The following is a 15,214-nucleotide window of genomic DNA, read 5'->3' on the forward strand; positions in this document are numbered from 1 at the left end:
TGAGTGAGTTCGTCTGTCCGTCTGTGCGTGTGCTCGTGTCTAGAAATGGCCCCGGTCACTCCCTTTTATAGTCGAAGGGGGGACCGGGGTGATACATGTGTTCGCTACGCAGCGTCCTGTAAGCGGAGGTGGCGTGTCCGAGCCCTGTAGCTTGCTACTGTGGCGGTATGGTCGATGGAGCGGCCCTGTCCTTGATGTGCTGGAGCAACGCGCCGGTCACATCCGATCCTGTGCGACGTGGGAGCTCCAGTGATAGCTTGACGCAGGGCATGGCGGACGACGTGCCGGTCGCTGTGTGCTGGTAGTGTAAAAAGCCGAGGCTCAGTTGGTGCCGAGGCCGAGCCATCGTGGGGGGCTCGGTGGGCGCGAATCCCGAGGCTGCCGAGACCCTGAAGTGGATTGCCGAGGCTTGGAAGGAGCAGTTGGTCCTGTACACTGATTCCGAGGCTATAGTGACCCGGACTTGACTCCCCACGCCGCGTTGTTTCTGGAGCAGGGGTTAGGTAGCACAGTGCAGTGCGGGCGTCGGTCGTGGGCACAGTACCGTGCACAGCGCCCGGTAACCCCTGCCCCATCTTGTCTCGGACGGCATGGTGTTGATGCGACTTCCCGTCTCGTCGACCGCTCTGCTGTGTCGAGCCGTCGTTCGGCTGATGTCGCGGGAGTGGTTGGTCGTATTAATTGGACGTGACGTTCTGTCAGGGAGATCGGTCGAGGCGGAGGCGACGGGGTTGTTGCCGAGCCGGCCTCGAGCGAGGCGGAGATTCGGTAGGCCGTCCGAGGCCTTTCGTGCAGGGCCTCGAGCGAGGCGGAGATTCGGTAGGCCGTCCGAGGCCTTTCGTGCGAGGTCTCGAGCGAGACGGAGATTCGGTAGGCCGTCCGAGGCCTCGAGCGAGGCGGAGATTCGGTAGCCTCGGACAAGGCCGGGGGTTAGCCAATAGTTGTCTCTTGGCTTTGATTTTGACAGGGTCTAAGCGATTTTTTCGGTTTTCGCTTAGGGAACCCATTTTTATGGTACCCGACACTTTGCAATGCAGGAAGAGGGAATGAGGCCAGAATGTTACACAGTGGTTGGGGCTCTCTCGGCGTGCACAAGGTTGGGTGCTTTGGATTTGGGACGGCGGGCTGTCGGAATGTTGCACTGTGATGAGGTTCTTGACAACCCAGTCCTGGGAACTGCACTTATAGATATGTTCGCCAAGTGCGGGAACACAGGTGAAGCTTGGACGGTGTTCCAGCAGATGAGGAGGAGAGACATCATTGTTTGGAATGCAATGATCTTGGGGCTCGGCATGACTGGCCACGAGAAGATTGCGTTTGCCCTTGTTGGTCAGATGGAGAAGTCAGGTATGACACTGAATGATAATACCTTCATTGGATTGCTTTGCAGCTGTACGCATACTGGCCTTGTAAAGGATGGCCAGCGGTATTTTCGTAACATGACTCAGTTGTACCGAATAAGCCCGAGGATCGAGCATCATGGCTGTATGGTCGACCTGCTCAGTTGCGCGGGGTTGCTGGAGGAGGCTCATCAGCTGATTGAGTACATGCCAATGCAGGCAAATGCGGTTGTGTGAGGAGCACTCCTTGGTGGTTGCAAGATCCATTGGAATGCTGACCTTGCTGAACATGTGTTGAAGCAGCTCATCCAACTGGAGCCATGGAATTCTGGGAATTATGTGATGCTCTCTAACATATACTCTAACAGTGGAAGATGGGAGGATGCGGCAAAGCTAAGGTTGGAAATGAAGGCAAGTGGGGTTGAGAAGGTCCCTGCATCTAGCTGGGTTGAACTTGCTGTTAAGGTCCATGAGTTCCATGTCGGAGATAAGTCACATCCCCTCTCAGATAAAATTTATGAAAAGCTCGATGAATTGGGCATGGAAATGAAGATCATGGGTTATAAGCCGACTACTGAGGTGGTGATGTTTGACATTGAAGACGAAGAGAAGGAGCACACGCTAGTGCATCATAGCGAAAAGATAGCCATTGCATTTAGCCTTCTCACCACTGAACCAGGCGAGACCATAAGGGTCACCAAAAACCTCCGAGTTTGCAGTGACTGCCACACGGCCATCAAGCTCATATCAAGGATAACCAATCGTGAAATTATTGTTCGAGGTAACAATCGATTTCATTGCTTTAGAGATGGTCATTGCTCTTGCAATGACTATTGGTAGTATACAGATGACTTGTTGCAATTTTGTGCAGCTTGAGAGTAGGGAACATCTCTATTTTCATCTGATGTAAAACTTTAACCAGCTAGAGTTGTGAATGGATCACAGAAGTGGCAGAGTATAAGGCAGGTTGGTGTTATAGTTCTCCATTCAATTGTTTCTGCTGAAAGGAATGAATAATTTTCTGTTTATTTGCTCATGTGTTTCATCTGTTATATTAATGTGTTCTGCTCGATATTCCAGTTTCCTCCATTCAGATGTCAGATTGAGCATTATGGGCCTTCTAGGAAACATCAGTGCCATATACCACATTACCGTGTTGTCTCAAGGTAAGGGAACTGTCACCCAGTAAACTGAGATAAATCTTACCATTTAGCCTGCTTTACTAGGTTGCTCTCCCCCAGAGCTAATGCCTTTGAGATTTCTGCTCTTGTAGCTTGTACTACTCTGCACTGCATGAATTAGTACCAGACCTCATTTTTGTTGGATAAATGATGAGCACTGGATACTTACTTGACAACAGTTCATCTGTACATTCCCAGGTTCACACTAAACGAAGCACTTCTGATGCGCATACGTTAATACATAAAACATACACTCTGGCTTTGGTGTCTCACGCGCATTCGATCATTCACAGCAAGCTGTACAAGAACCTTACTACGAGGCTATCAGATAATTTGGTTCAGCTCCATTAGTAGACATGAATGTTTGCACTGCGCTGCTCTCTTCTCCAATCCCACGGCTTCTCAGGGTTCTTGTGCACATAGTAAGTTGCTGCTTTGTGCACATAGTTACATGTTTGTGCCGATATTGTTGCTAAACAAGTAAATATTCTAAGTTTTATGCAAATTTATTCAGCCTCCAACAAGAAAATCTTTTCATTCCTAGAACTTGAAGGTGTATGTGAATGAGTGGTGATCTGCATTCTTTTGTCCATTTGTGCTTTGGAAAAGCGAGCTGACTCATTCACTGTTATATGCTGCCTATAACGACATTTACATGCTTCTTTAAATTACATATGTTTCTCTCTACTAGACTTTCTGCACTTCTTCTATTTCTACTCATGTGAAAATATCTGATGTTATATTAACTTGTCTTGGTGAAGCCTTCAGTATTGGAAGAATGTCAATAAATCTATGTTCCTTGCTGTTGTTAGCTTTTCAAGTTATGTTAATTAGTTTAACTGTGGTCTTCTAGCAGTACCTGAGTGCAATAAATGAATGTTTTTTTGGATTTCATGGCATTTCCCCAAATGCAGCAATGCTCTTTTGCCTGATTGTAATTATTGAGGAGCTCTCGGTTATGCTAATATCTCCTCTGAATACAGTAGGGAATTAGTCATGAAGATGCTTGCGAGCTACCTCTGCCCAGTTTATGAACAATGAGCCTTTGCATAGCTCACAATATGGTTATTAATTTTTGTTACTGTGTCCAAATGTATTCTTCTTTAGAGAATCTGAAGATCATTTAGTTTTTAGGAATTAGGATGACTAAATTAGCATAGCAGCGCAATATCTCTTCTTGATTGACGTGTTTCTTTGATACATCTTGCTATGCTTTGCAGCAAGAGACTGGCCTGTGCAAGAATCTTCTTCAGGAGTATGCTCAGAAGATGAATTACGCCATTCCATCATATATTTGCACTAAACAAGCTTCAGGCGTAGCTCCTTTCATATGCACTGTTGAGATTGGTGGCATACTATACATTGGTGCTGCAGCTAGAACCAAAAAAGAGGCAGAGATAGAAGCTGCCCGAACAGCTCTTCTTGCAATCCAGGGTAAGTTTCTTATTATTCGATCCAGGGTATTCCGGTATGCAAACGTTATCCCTCCTTTTTGGCTCTTGCTTGGATACTTGGATAGGGTCATAACTGGGCAATGTTTGGTGCAGGTCAATCAGAAGGTTGTGCAAATGGTGCCACGAAGTACATTGTTGTTCCTGGACAAAGAGAGGTTCAAGAGACAGATAAAAGGCCAACTGAAACCCTCAAGTCACTCAAAGTCAAGAAAAGTGGTGGCAGAAAGAAATGGACCAAGCGGAAATTCATGAGGAAGACCGACCAGATTCTTGATGCTGAAAAGGATGGAGCTAGGGAGGCTGGGGATGTTCATGATTCTGATGTCCCAATGCAAGCAACGATAATAACAGAGGAGCCATCCAGAGACACTATGATACTGCATCTTGACGAGGAAGCTAGAAGAGTGGAACTGGAGCTTCTTAGAGAAACTGCAACGTAGTTAGTTTATGTTTGCTATCATTAGCTGATTGTATCCCTGATGAACCGAGGTAGGTAGATTGTGGTCAGGAAGAGTTTGTGTGTCAGATTTGAGCGGTTGAATTGCATAACCTGATTACTGGATTGCTGCTTAAATGGTCGCCATTCATTATTTGAATTTCTCTTATCTGAAATTATGATGGCACACATAACAAACAGAGTGGTATCCTTTCTGAATTTGCATGCATTTTCATGTACCAAATGCCAAGAACAGCACGAGTTTTAGTCAGTGTATGCGTATCCTTGTGTTTGAGAAACTAATTTTACAGTAGCGCAACAATTCGCAAGCATATGAATTGTATTTATGGAATATATCAATGAAACAAGTACTATCTTGTGCGGTTCGTTCAAAAAAATATTTGTAAGCATCTAACAGGAGCACTCATGTATCGTGTACGCGTGATCTATCGTTTTGTAATTTGTATTGTAGCCTCGAGAAAGAATCTGAGTGAAATTAACTAAAACGATTACAACACACACGTGGTGTTGACGCGACGTACGTGTGTATCATTTTGCAACAATCTCAAGAAAGGAAATGATCACTAAAATAAAAAACTATTTCATTAGCACAAAGGCATGCACAATTGTAAAAACTCGCATGCAAGTTAAGGTATCTTCAAATACTTGTATGCATCTCAATGTACATTTACAAGTTTTCATTCAATTCTCCGAATTATATTATTATCGTCCATTCATCCTTGCGCGGTTCACACTGACCACCACATAGGTCGGTCATCGGCATAGAGGAGAATCTAAAATATGTACAAGTTGCAAGCGTAAGCAATTGACATGTAGGTGCGTACTTACTAATAGCAGCAGCATGGCTTACAAGTTGGACATTTCCAGTCTGTTTGGTTACTGGGTTGATGTGGGTCGGAATAGGTTCGACCCACGTCATCCCGCGTTTGGTTCAAAAAGGATCGGACCTAACCCAAAAAACTGGGACAGAACCAACTCATTCCACTCGTCCCAAAACCAAACACATGCTTCCTGACCTCTTGCACGGTGATGTTGAGTTTTTTTTCTTCCCCTCTCAAAGGGCAATGGATTGATGGGCCTCAGTTTGGACTTTACAGTCACTTTGATCTCCAGGACCTGGGCCGATGGCACCAAGCGGCACACCAAGGTTTCAAGTGGCCCACTTCCAAATTTGCAACCCTACATCTATCCTCCTGCTGCAGAGAGCAGGTTTCTGCAGAAAATCCCTGCTGGCTGCAGGCCGTGAATTTCCATTTCCTTGATGCCAATTCTATTGTACATTTTGGTGAGTTCTGCACCGCATTACCTACCATTATTCACCTTTTTGAAACGAAACTAAAGTGTGCTACATGTTGAACCTATTGAAAACTGTACTATCACAAGTCTGAATGCACTACTGAAAAATGAACTCTCTCTTTTTTTTTTTGCAGTACATGCCTGTTGTATATTGCATCTAATTCTTTCTTGCTGGAGGACTGTGGTTCTTCCAGATGCAAATACAGTACACATGGAGACCAATCAAGTACGTGTTTGTGTTTCTTTTCTTCCCTTTCAATTTCAAACAATCGGTTGCATGGACTGTCAGATTTTTTTTTCACCCATTCCATTCATAGAATGGAAATTCCACAAGTCTGTTAGTGCCTGGGCTGACGGCCTCGCGCAACGGCCGCACGCGGCGCGCCCACCACGCTCGCCACGATCACGCCCGCGCTCGCCATGCCGTCCGCTCGCTGTGCTCGCTACCGTAGGACTCGCTCTAGTCGTTAGACATCCTGTGCTTGTATAAATGTATGTTCGACGCCCTTCGGGACATCTTCCCGGCGGCCAGCGTTCTTTCAGATGCAGAGCTAGCAATGGAACAAGTTCGCTGGTGTGCGGTAGGTGCAGGGGGCCTCTCGGCATTTAGATGGCCGGCATTAGGGAGATAAGCTAGTCATTGATATCTCATGTCTTCTTTCTGGTTGTTTATCAGTCATCATGTAGTCACGTTTTTATGCACCAAACCGTGTGCAAGTGCCCGGAAGGCCCACGTTGTAACGTTCTATGGCGGCGTTCGGCTTATCCCATATTCGGTTTGTTCGGCTTTTTTTTTTAGCCGGAACAGCGTTTTTAGCCAAGTTTCAGACCAGCGAACGGGGCCTAAACGTTCTTTTCTTCTTCATACAAAGATACGCAGTTCTCCTGCGTATTCACGAAAAATAAATGTATGATGAGATGATCAATACAAGCTGCGGTTCTTGTTCTATCTCGAGTTCTCACTCTCTTCATGGTATCAATGACTGAAGGTTCTGATCTTGTGAATCCCTTCGCGTCCACCTCTGCTTCCGCTCCCATGGCCTCCCCAGCCACCTCCTCTGATTCCTCTGCATCCTCTGCTTCCACTGTCCCTGCTGCGCCTCAACCCGCGCCGGCGTCCGTGGTCCAAACCATGAATATCCGGTCACATGTTCCAGTGCTCCTCGACATGGTGGAATCGAACTACGCCCAGTGGCTGTGCTTCTTCGAGTAATTACTAACCGGATGAAAATTTATAAATGTGGATGAAAATGTTATAGAGTAATTACTAACTAAAATCTATCACAACCATAATAAGTATATATCTATATAAGTATTGTGTTCGAATATTTAATAAATGAGAGGTAGCTCAAGGTAATAGTTTTGTAACAATAGGGCCTCATTTTTTTCCATTAGAGACTCCGCATTAGTTCTCGTGAGACACGCTGGAAAAAAAACAAATCCAATTCTCACAAAAATTAGAAACATCAATCCTGTAAACTCTAATAATCATTGGTCTATTATATTTTCTAAAGAGTTACCCACCACTAACATTATGAAAATATTCTAAAATAAACCCTAAACCTATATCAAAATCACAGAGTTCTACCATTATAAAAACTAATATAAAGTAACCCCATAATCTTCGTCCAATTTACTCATGCATATCATCATAAAGCATAACTTAAAATGTTATTCTAAATTTGTATCTAAGTTACCCACGTATATTGTTATTAAAAATAACCTAAAGTAAACACCTAAATCTTAATCTAATTATCTTCATGTGCATCATTCAAAAAAGTCGAAAAGTAAACTAATATATGATTCTTAATTACTTATTTATGTCATTGTTAATATAACTAAGTTAAGGTATATACGCATGATAAATGTCACCATGTAGACCATCTATACATGTATGTGAGAAAGTGATGAAAAGTATTGATTTTTATGCTAAACACAATGTATGGAGATGCGATACAAAATGAAAAAAGTTTGAATGTGGATGAAAAAGCGCATAGAGTAATTATAATTAAAAATCAAACATAACTGGACAAAGATAAGTACACATCTATATAAGTATTATGTTGAAGTATTGAAAAACTGAGAGAGTAGTAAGTAAACAATTTTGATTATTAACTATGAGTTTAATTTCTAAATAATTTTTAAATACAATAATTTTTAAAAACATTAGCCTACACGGGAGCACGGGTTGATGGGCTAGTTCTAAATAAATAAAATGGAATCAAGTGATCCTGAGCTGATTCATGTCAAATTTCTGCATCCCGAAAGATGCATAGGGTGCCAATCAAAACCAACTGAAACAGCACCACCAAATTGGTCAGCAGGCTGCACTCCACAACAACATGCATGCGTGTTCATTGATTGATTGTAGGCGGTTTAGTTTAATTAGCATCTCAATTATGCCCCTGCAGCACGCTGATGATTTTAATGAGAGGAGAATTGCACATAATCACTCCCTATTAGGCCCACGATGCCGCAGAGAGTTCTGAAGAGCTAGCTCCATCCATTTCCTTTCATGTGGTGAGCGCCAGCTGCAGGGCGAAGCTAGCTAGTGGAGGAGGAGCACAGAGATCATCAGAGTGGTCGGCATCAGAGCGCGTCTTGCTAGATTAGGTGACACACTACTCTGATTATATTGATGACAAGATTAGGTGCGATTCTTAGCTAGATTTCTGATTACCCACTTCCACTCTAGCTTTCACACATTACTCTGATCCCCATCATCGTCCACAATAATCTATTAGTGGTAGAGTTAATGGTGGGTTTGGTGTCCTTGCTTATTATGATTTATGAGTCAAATTAAGATGACAACCTCTTCCAAGTTGGATGTACTATTTACTTATATTTTAGTGCTGCTTATATCACTCAGTAATGTGCGTGTTGTTTTGGTTTATGGATAGAGCAGTGTTATTTGGCCATCATCAAATGTAACTTTTACTAAGTGGCTTGCTGGAAAAAACAAATTTAGCAAACGCAAAACGTAATGAAAATCCAGCTTTGCTATATGTCATTTATTTGCATGTTTACTATGTGACTAAACTTTTTGCCTTTTTGTGTGATCCAACAACTAACGACGAGCTAGATGCTCACTAGCTTTGTGACTGGTAGGATAGATGTCCATGTGGAGATCAGACTTTGCTGCTTATTTGAGTGCATGACAGAGACAGGCGAGGATCTGTTTGAATGTTTTGCAATTTGCAGCATGCACGTCCATTTCAACACCGCCAGTTGCAGGCAGATATGCATACAATATCAGCAATTCAGCATTCATCTTCCGTCGAGGATGGATAAAGAATACTTGTATAGTAATGCAGCAGGGCTAAAACTTGAGCACAACTAGCTATTATTGATTGCATCTGCACATCTGGAAAAGGTGACTTAGGACATGCCTGTGAGTGCTTGCTTTCTGACTAGGACACTTACTAACCTGACGACGTTGGCAACTCAGCTCCTCATGTTCAGTCAGTCACCTCTGACCAACGTCATCGCATCTATATGATTTCCTTGGGCTCAATGGGCCAAGCTTGCTGGGGTGTTTGGTTCCACGGACTAAAGTTCAGTCCCTGTCACATCGAATGTTTAGATACTAATTAGGAGTATTAAATGTAGACTAATTACAAAACCAATTGCACAGATGGAGGCTAATTTACGAGATGAATCTATTAAGCCTAATTAATTCATGATTAGCACATATTTACTGTAGCATCCCGTTGTCAAATCATGCACTAATTAGGTTGTATCGGTACGAAGAAACATAGTGGAATAATTCGAACTTGAGATTTCTACTCTAATATCATTCGACTCAAAATTTTTGATCCTGCGTTATTGTTATCTCGTTCCTTTCTCTAGATATAAGCTAATTAACGTGTTTTTGTTCCTTTTTGCCGACTAGTTTTGTGCTAATCTCTCGTTGCAATTCGACAGGATTTGTCAGGCACAATTTCTTTAGCATCATGTTGCTTAATCTGTGCAGTTATACTTATAGCCGCGACATGGAAAAACTATCTTAAAAAAATGAAAATACTGCCAGTCAATACAAGACAAATGATTAGTTGTAGTAATAATATTCCCTAAACTTTGTCCTGTTCCTTGATTCTTCTGACGTTTTTAGTATAAAGTTCTCTCATGCCCTGAATTTGATATTCTGTTTCGGCAATAGATGCCAAATGTCTTGTGAATCTTTTCTTTTTTATGAGGATGCAGCAGATCTGAACAGATGAAAATAGGCATGGATGGAGTAAGAGGACTACCAGCTGTGGTTCATCTTCAATGTGAACGCTTGACTTTCTATGCTGTACCAAACGGGTTAGCTGAAATGCTGAATCAAGTTCCTTCATCAGCAAACTTCTCCTTTCAGGATTCGACAAGCATCGGACACTTTTTTCTTTTGCATCTCCAATGCTGCTTCTAGGTGGAAACCACTAGCATAATACTGCTGTGATATGAGAATAATTGGTTACAACTAACAAAGTTGCAACTCTTTTTTCCACTAAGGGCCGCGCCCGAATTTCATTACTCCAAAAAAGCAACGAAATTACAAAGTTTTGAAGTCCGCCGCAAGTCTAAAAAGCAAGTAAAAGCTACGCAGTTGCTCCAGGATCACAACACACAGGGCTCCCTCTCCCCAAGGTGTACCTTTTAGCCGCCAGCACAGAGCCCTTTTAGCCGCTAGCACATATCTTTTCTGGCCTGGTGTATTACAAGTCTGATAAAGGTGCTACCTTTAACCAACAGCAAAATGAGCAAAGTTGCAGCTCAGATTACTCGCGAGTTACATTGCTCACAGTGATGTTACTTGTTACATATTGTCCAAAGTTCCCTTCTCGGAAAACTAAAATCATGAGTGCCTTACTGCCTACAAGTTATATCTGCAGAAACTTGACAAGTTATTAGGTCTTAGTCAGTTGCAGTCAATTTACGGCTGCATTTCACGAACTATATTTTCTATCTGTCTTTCTTTTGTAAATCACTGTGCTCTCTTTGCTTCAGTGATCATGCATAGTAGTCAGAAAGGGCTTCATCACCAAGGGCTATGAGGAGCAGACCATGGGTGTGTACGGCCTCCAACAGATCCTGTCCAGAACAACAACGAAAGCCATGATCACCGTGCAATCCACGTTCGGCTCGACCACAAGGCTGAACACGTCATCGCCAAGCGTCCAAGAATTTGATGCGGCTTCAGCCTTCTTCCTCACTATCCTGGCCACCTCCTCGCCGTCACTGTTGCGGATCTTGCAGTTTCTTCTCCTGAAGCAGCCCTCAACCAAGAAGTTGGGACCTTGGCCAGGATTGTCAGATGCAGTGCTGCATCCTGACATGAACACTTCTGCTTCATGACCATTTTGCAAAATCGAGCACTTTCTCATTGAGAAGAGTGGGTGTGATGTCCTCTTGCCTTGACCTTCTTCTGATGCTTTATAGCAATTCCACTGGTCGCGCATGCTGAAGATCTGTCGCAAAAAAAAAATCTTAGCTTTGTTAGCTTTTGCTGCTACTAGTTCTAATGAATTTGCTGGCCAATCGGAGACCAATATTTGTTTTCATCTGTTGTACCGGAGAAAATTAACTCCATCCGAAGAAAGAAATGAGATCAACGCTTATTTTTTTAATGTACTTCTACATTGGATTTAGTCACACTAGAGACTATAGTGAACTTTCAAGAAAGCAACCGAGTCTGGCAGTGGCTGGACACGACGAAGACTACAAAGCTAGCATTTTGTCAGTTCTGAGAACATTTGGTATTTTGTTAGGTGCATTTTTCCTATGGAGCTAACTGGCTGAATTTGCTGTAAAAAATTGTCGTTTTTCATTTTGTCTGAATCTTGTGGTGAGCTACCAAATGTTTGCAGTAGTGGTACTATGTGAAATAGACTATGTAAAAAATTGCATCCGATTGGTGAGAATTATTCTAGGAATTAAGAAAAACGGTTAGAGATAACAAACTCTCGTTGAAAGAGACCAGAATTATTTCTCCAGATGCTAGTACAAAAGAATGAAGTTCTGGATAGCCATTTCCCTATCTGAAAAAGAATACCCTGATATACATATACATAAAAAAGGACTAACTGCAACTAGAGATTATATTGTGGAATGCCTCGGACCTTATTCATTGTAACAGTACTCGATGGATGAACATCTGAATATCATGATGGATCGATCGATGCGACTGGATCGTGCACATCAGGGATCGGGCAACGGATGGATGGATCACCGGTACCTGTGGCCTGAGGGCGAGGAGAGGCGAGCCTTGGCCATCCATGAGGAGCAGCTCGCCGGCGAAGACCTTGCTGCGGCGCGAGTAGTTGTCGACGCGGAAGGCGAGGGCGCCAGCGGCGTCGTAGACGGAGAAGCCGTCGGTGCCGTGGAAGCCCATGCTTGACCTCTTCCACACCGTGTACTGCCGGGCCGCCGGCGACGGCGACGTGCGGCCGGCATCTTCGCCGCGGCGGTCTATGTTATATAAAAATAGCAGTTTCTGTGTACTGTATGCCAGTTTGCCGCAGTTGGAATTTGGTTTTTGTGGTAGTAGGTTGTGACTCGTGACCTTTATGATTGTGTGTTGTGTGTGCATGATGAGCCAGAGATGAAGATTCCCATGCCATACCTAGTACAAGTTGTAGGCAGGAGAAGCTTCGTTCTAAGAATGAGAAGATCATTATTTATGGAATTACTTACTCCAAACTCAAAGTTGAATATTTCTTGTTGTTTTTGCTGTTTCATTTGTCTCCTGAACAGTTGGGCACCTTTTGACGCAGCCACCGGTTGTAATTTCTTTTAAAACTTTTTATCTCTCTCATTTCTAATAAAAATTCGACAAAGCTCTTGCCGTCCGTTCAAAAAAAAAACCCCGAAAGAAAAGTAATACCACATAGCTTAGGTGGAAGCCATGAGACTACACTGTTGTACATCCATGTCATCTTTAGTTAGGTTTCTTCCACCTAATGTAGCTAGCTAGTAAGGTATTACAGTACAGCAAATTAAGAATTCCAGCTGATCGATTAGATGGCCGAATGAAAGCCCGAAACGAGTGAAGACGCCTGCTGGCATGCATGAAGAGACATGGACTCGTGAGTGTTCTTCAGTGATCGATCTCTAGCCAATGCCCAATGAGAAACCTACAATGTTTGTCACGTTGCTGACAACATTAGGGAGTACATCATGCTCGCTACTAACCAAAAATTGTTTAGTATGGCAAGCCTAGCCTAATGGTGGGTTCGGTGTTCATGTGAGGATCTGCAAGTTAATTTTTTTTTCTGCAAGTTGCAAATTCGATTAGCTGGTTCATCATCTATCACTCGATCAGCATCAAACTTTTGGGCGTTATGCAATGACATCAACTGTAGCTAACCTATAGATTCATATTATTCGATTGGTGGCAATTGAGATCAACTAGCGCATCCAATACTAGAGAACTCACCTTCCATCCAACCCTTTTTTTTTTGTCCCGGTTGACTTTAGATCTGGGATTGACAGAGGAGCTTTAGCCCCGGTTATAACTGCTAGTGGGACGAGGGAGCATTTTTGTCCTGGTTGGAAACACCAACCAGGACAAAACGCCCCTTCCCACGCACCCCCTCCTGGTCCCCTCTCTCCACCTTATCTTCCCACGTGCCCCCTCTTTCTCCCTTATCCTCTCTCCCGGCCTGCCCCCTCCCTTCCCTCCCGCGGCCCCCTCCCCTTTGAGCGATGGTGCCGTTGGCTCCCCTGGGTAGGAACCCGCCGGGGATCTGCTCGTTGCGCGAGCCATTGAGGATGCGTAGGACCTCCTCCGGCGTGCGCTAGAATCCGAGCGAGTCGTCGCCGGCGCCGAGGATGTTGCTGATGGTGCGCCGCTCTGCTCCCTGCTGCCGGTCGAGCACCTTGACCCCCTCGTCCTTGGTGCCGCACCCGGACATCCGGTTCCGCCACTCCACTGCACTCGCCGAGGCTCGAGCTCGCCACCGCCGGGTGGAGCTCGCCTCGCGGTGCCTCACCCTCGCCCGCCATCCATCCATTTTCGCCGGAGATTGGGCCGGCGGCGCCCAATCCAGGCGGCGGTCCTCGTCCACGACTGCTCATGGTTCTGGCTTCCCAGCAGCTCGGCTTCCCGCGGGCAGCAAGGCGCGGCAGTGGAGTGGGCAGGGGCGGCGCCGGCGCGGCCACGGTGGGAGGGGGCGACGGGAGGAGGTGAGCGAACCGGTAAGTTGCGTAATGAGTGACAACTGTGCGCAACTCCACGAGGAGGTTTAAAACGTGTGTTTTTGGAGCATCCTTGATGTACTTCAAAAAAAAACGTGGATCTGGTCCCAACTTCATATTTTTTCTGGAGCTGGAGCAGGGAGTTTTGTGGAATTGGTGGAGTGAAGCTGTTTTTTCTGGAGTGGAATGCTGCCAAACACCCCCTTAATCTGAATGAGTAAACTCACGTGCGTTATAGATACTATCAATAGTACACTTTGTGTTTATATTTTTAATAACTGTAGCAGGTTTAATTTAGACCTTCAGTAAGCACACTTGAATTAAAAACCAAACTCATCTTGTTGTCTAGTCAGAACTTGATGCCACTCGATCGCGTCAGAAATCTGGAAGTTTGCATTATCGTTCTAAACTACTACCATGACGAGTTACTTGCGGGAGATGTGGAGATGTCTGGGTTTTAGGCATTCGACGTCACAACTTGCTCTAAACTTTCTCAATTTTTTACCACAGCCTCCACATGCGATGACAACACACCTCGACAAGTTTCGTCATTTTCGGACTTTGTTTGGATTTTATATAATTTAAAAACACTTTTCCCGCAGGTAACTCGTCATGTTACGACACTAACATGGTCGTAACTTCATGCGAGGTCCTGGATACGGCCTCAACATACGCCGAACATCATGAATACCATTTTTTGAATGAACAAATTCCATTATTTCATGTACCTGCAGTTCAAATTTGGAATTGTCGGAAAAATTCAACGAAACAAAAATAATTGAAAAAATATAGCACAAAAAGTCAAAATTGTCTCAAGTTTTGAAGTTGAGATTTATTTACTGTATCAAGGCCCCAGAAAAAAATTGGGAAGAAAAAAACAAAAAAAATACTGTTTACCGAGTGCCAGTGGTGGCACTCGGCAAAGAGGCCTTTGCCGAGAGACGGCGCACGTGGCACTCGGCAAAAGCTGTCGCCCTGGCCAACCCTAATCCTAGGGCACTCGGCAAAAGGGACGGCCACGGATGCCATTTGTCCAGGCCCCCCTTTGCCGAGTGCCCCTCTTTGCCGAGTGCCAGGCACTCGGCAAAGATCCCCTTTTGCCGAGTGCTTCTATTTGCCGAGTGCCAGACACTCGGCAAAGAGATCTTTGTCGAGTGCTTGGTCTGGCACTCGGCAAAGAACCTCTTTGCCGAGTGCCCGTGGTTTGCCACTCCGTAAAGCTTATGGCACTCGGCAAAGGCACTGTTTCCGTAGTGCTAGTAGTAGACGTAGGGCATGAATCGGAACTGTGTGTCGATCCATATTTGT

At 44.4% G+C, this 15,214-nt stretch overlaps 3 protein-coding genes across 5 annotated transcripts; 2 read left to right on the forward strand and 1 right to left on the reverse strand.

The window, feature by feature from the left end:
- Nucleotides 1-1,069: 1,069 nt before the first annotated feature.
- On the forward strand, nucleotides 1,070-4,459 carry LOC136519620 (double-stranded RNA-binding protein 8-like). 3 transcript variants are annotated; one of them, XM_066513009.1, is made up of 6 exons: nucleotides 1,070-2,121; nucleotides 2,212-2,306; nucleotides 2,421-2,506; nucleotides 2,720-2,943; nucleotides 3,742-3,955; nucleotides 4,069-4,459. In XM_066513009.1, the coding sequence occupies exons 4-6, from the start codon at nucleotides 2,878-2,880 to the stop codon at nucleotides 4,413-4,415; spliced, it is 627 nt and encodes a 208-aa protein (XP_066369106.1). In that variant the 5' UTR covers nucleotides 1,070-2,121; nucleotides 2,212-2,306; nucleotides 2,421-2,506; nucleotides 2,720-2,877; the 3' UTR covers nucleotides 4,416-4,459. The 3 variants fall into 3 exon arrangements, with proteins under 3 accessions (XP_066369106.1, XP_066369107.1, XP_066369105.1); XM_066513010.1 differs by having other exon boundaries at nucleotides 1,070-2,306; nucleotides 2,701-2,943; XM_066513008.1 differs by having other exon boundaries at nucleotides 1,070-2,306.
- Nucleotides 1,134-2,759, forward strand: LOC136523466 (putative pentatricopeptide repeat-containing protein At3g08820). Its single transcript, XM_066517143.1, has 5 exons — nucleotides 1,134-1,559; nucleotides 1,644-2,121; nucleotides 2,263-2,306; nucleotides 2,421-2,506; nucleotides 2,720-2,759. The coding sequence occupies exons 1-5, from the start codon at nucleotides 1,134-1,136 to the stop codon at nucleotides 2,757-2,759; spliced, it is 1,074 nt and encodes a 357-aa protein (XP_066373240.1).
- A 6,008-nt stretch (nucleotides 4,460-10,467) lies between the features above and the next one.
- LOC136519615 (protein LURP-one-related 5-like) lies at nucleotides 10,468-13,204 on the reverse strand. Its single transcript, XM_066513002.1, has 2 exons — nucleotides 11,946-13,204; nucleotides 10,468-11,178 (listed from the first exon to the last, which is right to left on the reverse strand). The coding sequence occupies exons 1-2, from the start codon at nucleotides 12,297-12,299 to the stop codon at nucleotides 10,759-10,761; spliced, it is 774 nt and encodes a 257-aa protein (XP_066369099.1). The 5' UTR covers nucleotides 12,300-13,204; the 3' UTR covers nucleotides 10,468-10,758.
- Between the last annotated feature and the right edge of the window lie 2,010 nt (nucleotides 13,205-15,214).

This window comes from Miscanthus floridulus, chromosome 18, assembly GCF_019320115.1.
Source record: "Miscanthus floridulus cultivar M001 chromosome 18, ASM1932011v1, whole genome shotgun sequence".
NCBI lineage: Eukaryota > Viridiplantae > Streptophyta > Magnoliopsida > Poales > Poaceae > Miscanthus > Miscanthus floridulus.

What these genes read in the sequence shown, in the direction of transcription:
- LOC136519620 (XM_066513010.1), top strand. Translation starts at nt 2,878, where the DNA reads ATGAATGTTTGCACTGCGCTGCTCTCTTCTCCAATCCCACGGCTTCTC. An exon ending in TCAGGGTTCTTGTGCACATA is followed by an intron (nt 2,944 to 3,741) that starts GTAAGTTGCTGC and finishes TATGCTTTGCAG; the next exon opens with CAAGAGACTGGCCTGTGCAA. An exon ending in AGCTCTTCTTGCAATCCAGG is followed by an intron (nt 3,956 to 4,068) that starts GTAAGTTTCTTA and finishes TGTTTGGTGCAG; the next exon opens with GTCAATCAGAAGGTTGTGCA.
- LOC136523466 (XM_066517143.1), top strand. Translation starts at nt 1,134, where the DNA reads ATGTTGCACTGTGATGAGGTTCTTGACAACCCAGTCCTGGGAACTGCA. An exon ending in TCGTGAAATTATTGTTCGAG is followed by an intron (nt 2,122 to 2,262) that starts GTAACAATCGAT and finishes AACTTTAACCAG; the next exon opens with CTAGAGTTGTGAATGGATCA. An exon ending in AGTGGCAGAGTATAAGGCAG is followed by an intron (nt 2,307 to 2,420) that starts GTTGGTGTTATA and finishes TCGATATTCCAG; the next exon opens with TTTCCTCCATTCAGATGTCA.
- LOC136519615 (XM_066513002.1), bottom strand. Translation starts at nt 12,299, where the DNA reads ATGCACACACAACACACAATCATAAAGGTCACGAGTCACAACCTACTA. An exon ending in TCCTCGCCCTCAGGCCACAG is followed by an intron (nt 11,179 to 11,945) that starts GTACCGGTGATC and finishes TTTTTGCGACAG; the next exon opens with ATCTTCAGCATGCGCGACCA.